This window comes from Ranitomeya imitator, chromosome 1 (genome assembly GCF_032444005.1).
Source record: "Ranitomeya imitator isolate aRanImi1 chromosome 1, aRanImi1.pri, whole genome shotgun sequence".
In the NCBI taxonomy this organism is placed as follows: domain Eukaryota; kingdom Metazoa; phylum Chordata; class Amphibia; order Anura; family Dendrobatidae; genus Ranitomeya; species Ranitomeya imitator.
In genome coordinates, this window is record NC_091282.1 from 13680612 (window position 1) to 13693174 (window position 12563).

The 12563-nt window shown below is 44.8% G+C and overlaps 1 protein-coding gene across 1 annotated transcript in view; it reads right to left on the bottom strand.

Annotated features, from left to right (window-relative positions):
• The window catches only part of LOC138657406 (zinc finger protein 271-like), a 64399-nt gene that overhangs the window by 31297 nt on the left and 20539 nt on the right, over positions 1 to 12563 (bottom strand). The window contains exon 4 of the mRNA XM_069745171.1: positions 6586 to 6703. Coding sequence (XP_069601272.1) covers positions 6586 to 6703 — 118 coding nt within the window. The remainder of the gene's footprint in view (positions 1 to 6585; positions 6704 to 12563) is intronic.

Genomic DNA, 12563 nt, shown 5'->3' on the forward strand with positions numbered 1-12563 from the left:
AAGCTCTCAAAATATGGTGATGTGAAAACTTTATTTTGCAATAAAAAGCATCTTTTAGTGTGTGACAGAAGCCAAACATAAAAACATCGCAGTAAGGCTCGGCTCACATTTATCCTGCGCTCTGCACTGAGCGCTTACGCCAGGGCTTCTGTGTAAATCTCTGAAATATGCGATTCAGACAGAAACCCCGGCGGAAGATTCCCTATAATGAGGCAGATAGAGGCAGTGTGGACATCGTGTGGCTTATGATCCGGCGGTGTCTGTCTTTTTCGACAGAGTAACTTTGCTGCCTCATTATAGTGAATGGACCTGTCCGTCATGTTACCTGAATTACGTCACTCGGAGATTTAGATGAAAACCCGAAATAAGTGCTCAGTGTAGAGTGCAGGATAAATGAGATCCAAAATGGGCCCAACAAAAGCTTCTACTCAATCCACTCAGGTCCGTCATCTCTCAATGGAAATATAGGGGGCTTCCACATTACTGATCACTCAACAACATCCACTGCTGCCTGTTTATTGAAAAGACCCATGGAGTCAAAATAGACACTACATCTGTAGATAAATTCTCAAAGGGGTGTCATTTCCAAAATGCAGTCACTTGAGGGGAATCTGTATATGGAGTCCGCAAGCTATTCTAGGAAAATCTGCACTCCAGAAGGCAAATAGCCCTCTGTAATCTCACCATATGGCTAAAAAGTACTGCGCAGCCATACAGTATATGAGGTATTTCCATATTCAGCAACAGTTGTGGGACACACCAATCACTCTCAGACAAAATTGCACTCCAGAATTCAGTTGGCGTTCCTTCCTTCCCGAGCCTTGCCGTGCATGGAAACAGTAGTTTCCACCACATAAAGGATATCGGCGTGCACAGAAGAAATTGCACAACAAATTTTGGGGTCCACTTTCTCCAGTTTTACTTACGAAATTTAAAAATTTGGACCTAAATCAACAAGTTTGTGGCAATTTTTTTAATATTTTCACGGCTCAATACTATAAACTTCTGAACTATGAGTTCAAGGTGCATACCACACTTCTACATATATTCCTTGAGAGGTGTAGTTTCCAAAATGGATTCACTTCACAAGGATTCATTCTTGACCTGTCCTCTGCTTTCAACACAGTTGATCACTGCCTACTGCTACAGATTCTTTCTTCCCTTGGCATCAAAGACCTTGCCCTGTCCTGGATTGCTTCATACCTTTCCGACCGCACATTTAGCGTTTCCCACTCCCACACCACCTCCTCATCCCGCCCTCTCTCTGTTGGAGTCCCTCAAGGCTTTGTCCTAGGGCCCCTACTTTTTTCCATCTATACTCTTGGCCTAGGACAACTCAAAGTCCCATGGCTTCCAGTACCACCTGTATGCGGACGACACTCAGATCTACCTCTCTGGCCCAGATGTCACCTCTCTGCTGTCCAGAATCCCGAAGTGTCTGTCAACCATATCCTCCTTCACCTCTCGCTTCCTAAAACTCAATGTAGACAAAACCGAACTCATCTTTCCCCCACCTCACGTATCCCCCCTACCTGATCTATCTATTATGGTAAACGGCATCACGCTCTCTCCCGCACCTGAAATCCGCTGCCTCGGGGTAACTCTCGACTCTGCCCGGTCTTTCAAACCGCACATCCAAACTGTTGCCACCTCCTGTCGCCTCCAACTCAAAAATATTGCCAGAATCCGTTCCTTCCTCAGCCCACAATCTACCAAAACTCTTGTCCATGCCCTCATCATCTCCCGCCTCGACTACTGCAACACCCTCCTCTGTGGCCTCCCCGCTAACTCTCTTGCACCACTCCAGTCTGTCCTCAACTCTGCTGCCCGGCTAATCCACCTCTCTCCTCGCTACTCCCCTGCTTCTCCCCTCTGCAAATCCCTCCACTGGCTCCCCATTCCCCAACGAATCCAGTTCAAACTACTAACACTGATCTACAAAGCCATCCACAACCTGTCCCCTCCCTATATCTCTGAACTAATCTCCGAATATCTTCCCTCAAGTAATCTCCGATCCTCCCAAGACCTCCTACTCTCCTCCACGCTTATTCGTTCCTCATACAACCGCCTCCAAGATTTCTCCCGAATATCCCCCATCCTCTGGAATTCCATGCCTCAACACGTCCGACTATCCGCCACCCTTGGCTCCTTCAGACGGAACCTGAAAACCCATCTCTTCAAGAAAGCCTACAGCCTGCAATAACCATTCTGCCGCCTCACCATCGCCAGAGCCACCGCCTCGCCCCTACCTTCTGCCTCTTGCCCACTATCCTATAGAATGTAGGTCTGCAAGGACAGGGTCCTGTCCCCTCTGTACCAGTCTGTCAATGTAAACCTGCTTACTGTAATCGATATCTATAACCCTGTATGTAACTCCTTTCTCATGTACAGCACCATGGAATTAATGGTGCTATATAAATAAATAACAATAATAACTTGTGGTTTGTTTCACTGTTTAGGCACATCAGGGGCCCTGCAAACATGACATGGGGTCCGCCATCTATTACACCCAATTTTGATTTCCTAAAGTCGAATGGTGCTCCTTCCTTTCCGAGCTCTGCCGTGCGCCCAAACAGTAGTTTTTTTTAACCACATATGGGGTATCGACGTACTCAGGAAAAACTGCGCTACAAATTGTATGGTCCATCTTTGTAAAAATTGAGTCTAAAGCAATGTTTTTGTGGGGAAAAATAAAATCTTCATGTTTTCCCTCCACATTTCTTTAATTCTTATGAAGCTACTAAATGTTTCTTCTTGTATGTGGTTTTGAGCACTTTGAGGGGTGAAGATTTTGAAATGGTGTAATTTTTAGGTATTTTCTGTCACATGGGCCCCTCAAAGTCACTTCAAATGGGATGTGGCCCCTAAATAAATGATTTTGAAAATTTTGTTGGAAAAACGAGGAATTGCTGATAAAAATTTAACCATTTCAATTTCCTAACAAAAAAAAATATGTTTAAAAAAATAAAGTAAAGTAGATATATGGTAAATGTAACTTGTAGGCATAAAAATTCAAAGTTGCAACATTTTCTAATTTTTTTGTCAAATGATCGATATTTTCATAAGTAAACGCGAAAAATAATGACCAAAATTGACCTCGAATATGAAGTACAATGTGTCACAATAAACAGTCTCTGAATCACTGGGATACCTTGAAGCGTTCCAGAGTTATCTCATGAAGTACAGTGGGGCAAAAAAGTATTTAGTCAGTCAGCAATAGTGCAAGTTCCACCACTTAAAAAGATGAGAGGCGTCTGTAATTTACATCATAGGTAGACCTCAACTATGGGAGACAAACTGAGAAAAAAAAATCCAGAAAATCACATTGTCTGTTTTTTAACATTTTATTTGCATATTATGGTGGAAAATAAGTATTTGGTCAGAAACAAACAATCAAGATTTCTGGCTCTCACAGACCTGTAACTTCTTCTTTAAGAGTCTCCTCTTTCCTCCACTCATTACCTGTAGTAATGGCACCTGTTTAAACTTGTTATCAGTATAAAAAGACACCTTCAAACAGTCTGACTCCAAACTCCACTATGGTGAAGACAAAAGAGCTGTCCTCTGTGGGGTGTGTGGCTTATTGTGGTCGTATGGACAGATACTTCTTCAGTCTCTGCCTGGGAACTCTGCAGCTCCTTCAGGGTTACCTTTGGTCTCTGTGCTGCCTCTCTGATTAATGCCTTCCTAGCACAGGCTGAGGGTTTTGACATGCGCCCAGGTTTGTTGTGGTAACATTCTTTCCATTTGATGATAACACTGGTCAACAGCATTTTTGGTGCCAAAGATATTTCATCGAATTTAGGGTAACTTTGGGCCGCTGATTCTGAATATGTCATCAGTTTTGTCAGATTGGCTCAAGTTTTTGAGATTTTTGGTATCTTATTTATAGCACTTGTTGGTAAATGCGACGCATCATCTCATTAATTTCTTTGGATTAGTACTTGAACTGAGCAGTTCTCAATATAGTTTTGTGTTAATTAGTGTTCTAAAAGTTTGTTCATAGCTTGATTTTTGCACTAACTTTATGTTGTTGTCTGTTTTCCAGTGAAAAGCATGAACTCATCAAGAAGAAGTTGTCTTAACGATCCAGACTCATTCTGTTACATTTGTGGTGAATACACACTGCCAAAACATAGAAGAAACATAACAGACTTCGTAAAAAAAGTGTATTTTGCCTATTTTGGGGTTATGCTTGGGGACCAAGACAAGTTTTGGGCACCACACATAGTGTGCAAAGCATGTATCGAATTATTACGAAAATGGAGCAAAGGACAAAGAAAAAGCTTCAAATTTGGTGTTCCAATGGTGTGGAGAGAGCAAAAAAATCATCATGATGACTGTTATTTCTGTGCAGTGCAAGTGCAAGGATTCAATAAGCATAAGAAACGAAAATGGGAGTAACCTAACATGGAATCTGCAAGAAGGCCTGTCCCTCATTGTGAAGATGTGCCTGTACCTGTGGTTACCATGTTACCTGACCTTCCTCCACCTGATGATGATGAAGTGTGTTTTGGCAGTGTGTATTCACCACAAATGTAACAGAATGAGTCTGGATCGTTAAGACAACTTCTTCTTGATGAGTTCATGCTTTTCACTGGAAAACAGACAACAACATAAAGTTAGTGCAAAAATCAAGCTATGAACAAACTTTTAGAACACTAATTAACACAAAACTATATTGAGAACTGCTCAGTTCAAGTACTAATCCAAAGAAATTAATGAGATGATGCGTCGCATTTACCAACAAGTGCTATAAATAAGATACCAAAAATCTCAAAAACTTGAGCCAATCTGGCAAAACTGATAGCATATTCAGAATCAGCACCCCAAAAATACCCCAAATTCATTAAAATATTTTGGACACCAGAAAAAAATTTTTTTTTTGTTGACCTGTGTAATGGATTTGATGGTGCTTCGGGGGATCATCAGAGATTGGGGGATTTTTTCTTATAACTCAACCCTGACTTGCACTTTGTCCCTGACTTGTTTGGAGACTTTGTCTTCATGGTGTTGTTTGGTTAGTGGTGACGCCTTCTTCCTCTGCTCACCCCACTGCCTCTTCCTGCCTGTTGTGGTCCTGCTGCTTCCGCCACCTCCGCACTGCTGTCCTCGCTCTGCATGGCACCTCGCCAGGTTGGATCAGTGACTTCACCGTGCACAGAATCGTCTTTCACTTCCGCACTCTGGTCCGTCTCCCGACTTGTTGACTTAACATCACTTGTTGGCAACTGTGTCTCACCATCATCGTCCACCTCAAAAAAAATTTTGGAGCGAGGGCCGCATGATAACCCTTGATATGGTGTAAGAGGAGGAGAACAAGAAAAATAAAACATGAACTGTATCCTCATTTTAGGGTGGAAAGGGTGCATGGGAATACAGATGCGCCTATTAGTTATCAAATTCAAATGAGCTTTATTGGCAGGACTAAGTACATGTTAGCATTGCCAAAGCATATGGTAAAAATACGGGGGTGGGGGAGGGGGGCATATAGAGGTCCAGGGAATATCAAATGTCATGTTATCATGACCCCGGCAGCAATAATACCCCCGGAATAACCTTAAGCAGGGAGGGAGAAGTGACTGCGGCCTGCAAGCCTTAGATCTGAGTCAACTCCGTGTAAAATAAAAATAAAGATGCCGTCATACAATGGGAGAAAGACCCAAATGTAACTCCTGTTTGAATAAATGGACAAAGGACTGGTGGTGTTCTGTCCCCAGGATGGGTTGGAGAACTTTCCCCCACATGGTTCATGAATATTCATTGGCAAAGGTCTCCAAGGAGATAAAAACATGTTTTGAGCCCCCAGTTTTGATCTATGTGAAGCCTTGTGGGCTGCCTGAGGCTCTGAGCCGGCACAGGAGGAACTGGCGCCCACCTTAGCTGGAGTCCGATGCCTGAAGGTCCTTGTTGTGCTAGTTGTATCCCGTGCCCCTGGATCTGGGACTCCTTGTTGTTGGCCTCAGAAGTCCCACTCCTTCTAAATGAAATGTTTTCTGAGGCCCTATTCTACGTATATTCCAGGGGGTCTTACATTCCCTCATTCTAATTTCTGATAGGTCTTGCACTTAGTGCATAGGCTTCAGCAGTCTACGAGTCCCAAAAATTCAGAAATCTCATGCACACGATTCCATTTTTTTCTTGACAAATGGAAAACTTCTGCATTTTTGAAAGAAGTAGGATGTCAATTTTTTCAGTGATTTTACAGTGTTTTTTTCACCATTGAAAAACCGCAAAAATGCAGTAAAAACAGTGTGAACACAGCCTAAGGGGAGGAGGAGGGTTTTTCTCTCCTATTAATTTTGCCATAAAAAAACAAGTCATACAGGAAAGGATGTTTCCTAACCTTTTACTCCTGTAAATTCCATTTTATATGCGGTTTTGTATATTTATTGTTAATCCATAAAAGTTCCGCAATACTCATTGACAACATTGTTCACAGTAGTGGCCTGGGAGTCAGAGATGTGTCCAGGCGTCTTCCCCCTGCTGTTCCTATGTCACTTGAACCCCATTTCCATCCATGTCAGAGATTTTACTACGGTATCACATGTCAGTCATCATCACGTGCCGGTCATTATTACACACCTGTGGAAACATCTCCCAGAATCTCCTCCTTCCCGTCACTCACACACGGCTGATCCCCCCTCGTCATCGCTTCTTCTTCTGTCTCTTCCTTCACTTTGTTCTTAGTCAGATCTTCCTCCTGATAACAGATGTAACAATCAGCACAATACTTTTAGTAGCATCTTGAGGGGTGCTCGCGTGTGGGGTCAGGCACGCGCATTCCTGCAGCAAAGCATCACGGCAGCTAAGCATCGAGACGCCGCAGTTATTTCAACGGCAGGAGTCAGGACCCCACTCTATGTATCTGTCTTTGGGTATGTCTGCTGAGTAATCACTTCTTTTTACTCGGATCTAGCTTTGCTATTAACCCATCTTACTCCTTCACCATGTTTACATATGCCCTTACAGTGTTTGCTCCACTAATCCTCGCTCTCCTCTCTATCTCTAACCACAAACCCCAGCACCCTCTAACCAAATAATCATCTCCCCTTCCCTCCCCACCTGTCCTCCTCTGCTGACCTGCTCCTCAACCTCAAATCTGTACTAATAAAACATAAAACAAGCCGCCACTCTCCTTCTCCCACCTGCTCTCCCTCTCTCTGCTTCTCCTCACTGCTGGCGACATATCTCCCAACCCTGGACCCCCACAGCTCATACCTCCCATTACTACCCCCTCCTACCGCTCCCTATCTAATATGAACTACCGCAATCTTTCCAACATAAAACCCGTGCACCTGACGCCCACCCCCCCTGCTCCCTCTCTCTGGAGCACTCTGGAATGCCCGCTCAATCTGCAATAAGCTTCATGTGATTCATGACATTTTTCTCTCTCACAATCTTGCCTTCCTTGGCCTCACAGAAACATGGCTAACACCCTCTGACACCGCCTCCCCTGCTGCGCTGTCTTACAGCGGCCTCCACTTCACCCACACCCTTCGCCCCGGCAACAAACATGGTGGAGTAGTGGGTCTTCTCCGTTCTCCTAACTACACCTTTAACTCAATCCCACCTCTACCCTCCCTTATCCTCCCCGCTTTTGAAGTCCACTCTGTCCGCATCTACTCCCCCTACAACCTCCAAGTGGCCGTCATATAACGACCTCCAGGCCCGGCCACTGCCTTTATTGACCAATTCTCTACTTCGCTTCTTCACTTTCTCTCTGCTGACATTCCCACCATCATGATGGGTGACTTCAACATCCCCGATGATACCCTTCAGTCATCAGCCTCCAAACTTCTGTCCATTACTTCATCCTTTGGACTTACTCAGTGGTCCTCCTCAGCCACCCACACAGACGGACATACCCTAGACCTGGTCTTCACCCATCTCTGTTCTCTATCTAACTTCACCACCTGACCCCTCCCTCTATCCGACCACCATCTGTTCACCTTCTCATCCCTGTCCTCCTCACCAGTCACCCATGTCCAGCAACATCCGCACCTCGGCAGAAACCTTGCACACCAAGACACCCACACACTCTGACTCTATCCTACCACTGGCATCCATATCCTCACTCCACGACACAGACAGTGCCACTGCTTTCTACCACGCCACTCTCGCATCAGCTATTGACACGGTCGCCCCTCTCATTCATGGCAGAGTGCGACGTATCAATAGACAACCCTGGCACAATAACACCACTAAAAAGCTCCGGCAAGTGTCCAGGGTTGCAGAGCGGCATTTGATGAAAACAATCGCAAGATGACTTCACTGCATTAAACAGGCAACACTCGCTTTTAAATCTGCTCTCACCTCTGCTAAACAGGCCTACTTCACAACCTTCGTATCTTCCCTATCCTACAACCTCAAACCGTTATTCAAAACCTTTAACTCCCTCCTCCGCCCCCCACTGCCTCCTCCAACCTCCCTCATCTCTGCTGAGGACTTTGCCATACACTTTGAAAATGGTAGTTACTTACCGATAACGGTATTTCTCTGATCCCATGATGGCACCACGGAGAGAGGGGTCCGCCCCCAGGGACAGGAAACCTACAGGTGAAAAAGGGCGTACCTCTCTCCCACATCAGTTGGATTACAGAGCCTTATACAGAACTTCAGCTACAACTCAATATTTGCACAAATTAAACGTAACCAATTTAACTTAACAGAGGCACCGTGACTAAAATTAATTACTAGTACATTACGATGTGCACACCTGTGTGTGAAAAGGGAGGGAATATACGGGTGCCATCATGGGATCAGAGAAATACAGTCATCGGTAAGTAACTACCATTTTCTCTATCCCCATGATGGCACCACGGAGAGATTTGCATAGATAGTAACTCTTAGGGAGGGACCACTGCCTCTAGAACCCTTCGCCCAAAGGTAGGATCAGAGGAGGTCAAGTCTAGACGGTAATGTTTGAAAAATGTAGACTGAGAAGACCAAGTGGCCGCTCTACATATCTGTTGTACCGAAGCGCCAGCTCTCCGCCCAGGATGATGCCACTGCTCTGGTCGAATGAGCCTTTATATTCTCCGGGATGGCTGTCCCGCAGGATGAGTAGGATAGGGCGATGGCGTCTCTTATCCATCTCGCTAACGTGGCTTTCGATGCTTTTTGTCCCTTGCGTGGACCCTGGAAGCAGACAAACAGAGCCCTATCCTTCCTGCACTCCCTAGTGGCTGATAGATATTGGACCAGACATCTTTTTACGTCTAGGGTGTGCAGTGTTTTTTCCCCCTCATTTTTGGGGCTGGGACAAAAGGAGGGCAAAGAGATCTCTTGCGTTCTATGAAATTGTGACGCTATTTTAGGGAGGTAAGCCGGGTCAGTTTTAAGAATGACTCTGTCCTCTAGTATTTGAGTAAAGGGTGGGCATGCCGATAATGCTTGTATATCGCTGACACGATGAGCCGAGGTCAGGGCCACTAGGAGTGTGGTTTTTAGAGATAAGATCTTTAATGGCACTTCTGTCAGAGGCTCAAAGGGAAGTTTGGTTAGGGCATTTAAAACAAGGTTTAGATCCCAAGGAGGAGAATTGTGGAGGGGAATAGGCCTGGACCTACTTGAGGCTTTAATAAATCTCATGACCCAGCGATTTCTGGCCAAATCATAATTATACAAAGCTCCCAATGCTGCTACCTGGACCTTTAGAGTACTTGTAGCCAAACCTTTTTCCAACCCCTTCTGTAGGAACTCAAGAATTTTCTCTATTGGGATCTCCCCGGATAGGTCTGCGCCAGATACCGACATACATTTTTTCCACACTTTCTGATATATTTTGGTGGTTACGAGTTTTCTGCTCTGTAATAGAGTGGACACTAGATTGGGTGAGAACCCTTTATCACTTAGAAGCTTCCTTTCAAAAGCCAGGCTGTCATGTGTAGGTTCTTTACACTGGGGTGAAACACCAGACCCTGGGATAAAAGTTTCGGAGTGTCTGGTAGAACCCAAGGGCTTGATATGGACATTTTTCTTAGCCAAGAAAACCATATTCTGCGGGGCCAGAATGGAGCTATTACTATCACTGTTGCTCCCTCCTCCCGAATTTTCCTCAGCACTAAGGGGATGAGAGATATCGGAGGGAACGCGTAGGCGAGGAGATAGTTCCAGGGAATTGTTAGGGCGTCTAGATCTACTGGGCCCCCAACGGGGATCGATTGAGCAGAATGTTTTTAGTTTGCAATTTTGACTGTTCGCGAATAGGTCTATTTCTGGCAGTCCCCAGAGTTTTACGATTTGGATGAATATCGACTGATTTAGCTCCCACTCCCCCTGCTTTAAGCATGTCCTGCTCAAGAAGTCTGCAGTTTGGTTTTCTGAGCCTTTCAAGTGGAGAGCTGTCAAGGACTTTAGACTGTGTTCTGCTATGTGGAAGATGGATTGGGTTACCTCCATCAATGCTCGACACCTGGTGCCCCCTTGGTGGTTTAGATATGCAACCACTATTTGGTTGTCCGAAAAGACTTTTACGTGATGGGAGTGAAGGAGATTTAGAAAGTGCGTTAGGGCCAATTTCACCGCTAACAGTTCTTTCATGTTTGAAGAAGCTAGTTCTTGACTTTTGCTCCAATTCCCCTGTGCCACTTGATCGTCTATATGTGCTCCCCACCCCCAGGGGCTTGCGTCCGTCGTTAGGATTTTTTCCGTCAGAAGTGCCCAAGGAACCCCCTTGGTTAAATTCACTGGGTCTGCCCACCATGCTAGGGAGTGTATTGTGCTTTGTGAGATATTTAATTGCCCGTCTAAATTTCCGTCCCGGGAATGACATTGTGCCCTCTGCACGGCCGGGATACATGCAGTCATAGAGCCCAGCAGGGACATTGCTTTTCTCAGAGTAGTGACTGGGGATACTGTTGTGAGTGCTGCTCTTGGGCTCCCTCTTGTGGTTTCTAGTGGTATGGCTGCTCCTTGGAGTTAGCTGTCATCAGCTGCCTCCACTTATCTTCTCTTCTGCTCGGCTATTTAGGTCTGGCTCTGTCTTCAGCCAGTGCCACTTGTAAATGGTTCCTGGTTGGATTCACATCTCTTTGGAGTTCCCTGTTATCCTGACAAGTTCAGCTAAGCTAAGTTTTTGCTTGCTCTTTTCTGTCCATAGATTGTGGACTTATCCATTCTGTGCTTTCTATGTTTGTCCAGCTTATCAGTGTGTATTAATTCTGTCTTGCTGGAAGCTCTGGGAGGCAGATTTGCCCTCCACACCTTTAGTCAGGTGTGGAGTTTTTTTTTTGTAAACTCTGCATGGATTTTTGTAGTGTTTTATACTGACCGCACAGTATTCCATCCTGTCCTATCTATTTAGCTAGACTGGCCCCCTGTGCTCATCCTGGTTTCATTCTGTGTATGTCTTTTCCCTCTCCACTCACAGTCATTATTTGTGGGGGGCTAATCTATCCTTTGGGGATTTTCTCTGAGGCAAGATAGTTTTCCTGCTTCTTTCTTTAGGGGTAGTTAGCTCTTAGGCTGTGACGAGATGCCTAGGGAGAGTTAGGAGCATTCCACGGCTACTTCTAGTGTCGTGTTGAGCTTAGGGACTGCGGTCAGTACAGTTACCACGTCCTTCAGAGCTCGTTCCATGTTGCTCCTAGACCAGAGTATCATAACAGTACAAGTGGCCAAAAATGAATTAAATGCATCTCAAAAGAAGGAAAAGAAAGTTCTGAACCATTTTTTTTTCTGTGCTTTGGTTTGTCTTTTTTTTTCTTTTTCCTCTTGATATCTGGGTGGTTCAGGATATATGCTTTGGCATGGATGTTCAGAGTGTGTTTTCTTGTGTGGATCAACTTGCTGCAAGAGTACAGAGTATCCAGGACTTTGTTGTCCAGACTCCGGCTTTAGAGCCCAGAATTCCTACTCCTGATTTGTTTTTTGGGGACAGATCCAAGTTTTTGAACTTTAAAAATAACTGCAAATTGTTTTTTGCTTTGAAACCCCGTTCTTCTGGTGATCCCATTCAGCAAGTAAAAATCATCATATCCTTGCTGCGTGGTGACCCTCAAGACTGGGCTTTTTCTCTTGAAACAGGGGATCCGGCATTATTGAATGTAGATGCATTTTTTCAAGCGCTCGGATTATTGTATGACGAACCTAATTCTGTGGATCATGCAGAAAAAACTCTGTTGGCCTTGTGTCAAGGTCAGGAAGCGGCAGAGTTATACTGCCAGAAATTTAGAAAATGGTCTGTGCTCACTAAATGGAATGAAGAGGCTCTGGCTGCTATTTTCAGAAAAGGTCTTTCTGAAACCCTTAAAGATGTTATGGTGGGCTTTCCTACGCCTGCCGGCTTGAGCAAATCTATGTCTCTAGCCATTTAGATTAATCGGCGTCTGCGCGAGCGCAAAGCTGTGCACCATATGGCAGTATCCTCTGAGCAAAGTCCTGAACCTATGCAATGTGATAGGATTTTGACTACAATAGAACGGCAGAAATTCAGACGTCAGAATAGGCTGTGTTTTTACTGTGGTGATTCGGCTCATGTTATCTCTGATTGCCCTAAGCGTACTAAGAGAGTCACTAGGTCTGTTACCATTAGTACTGTACAGCCTAAATTTCTCTTA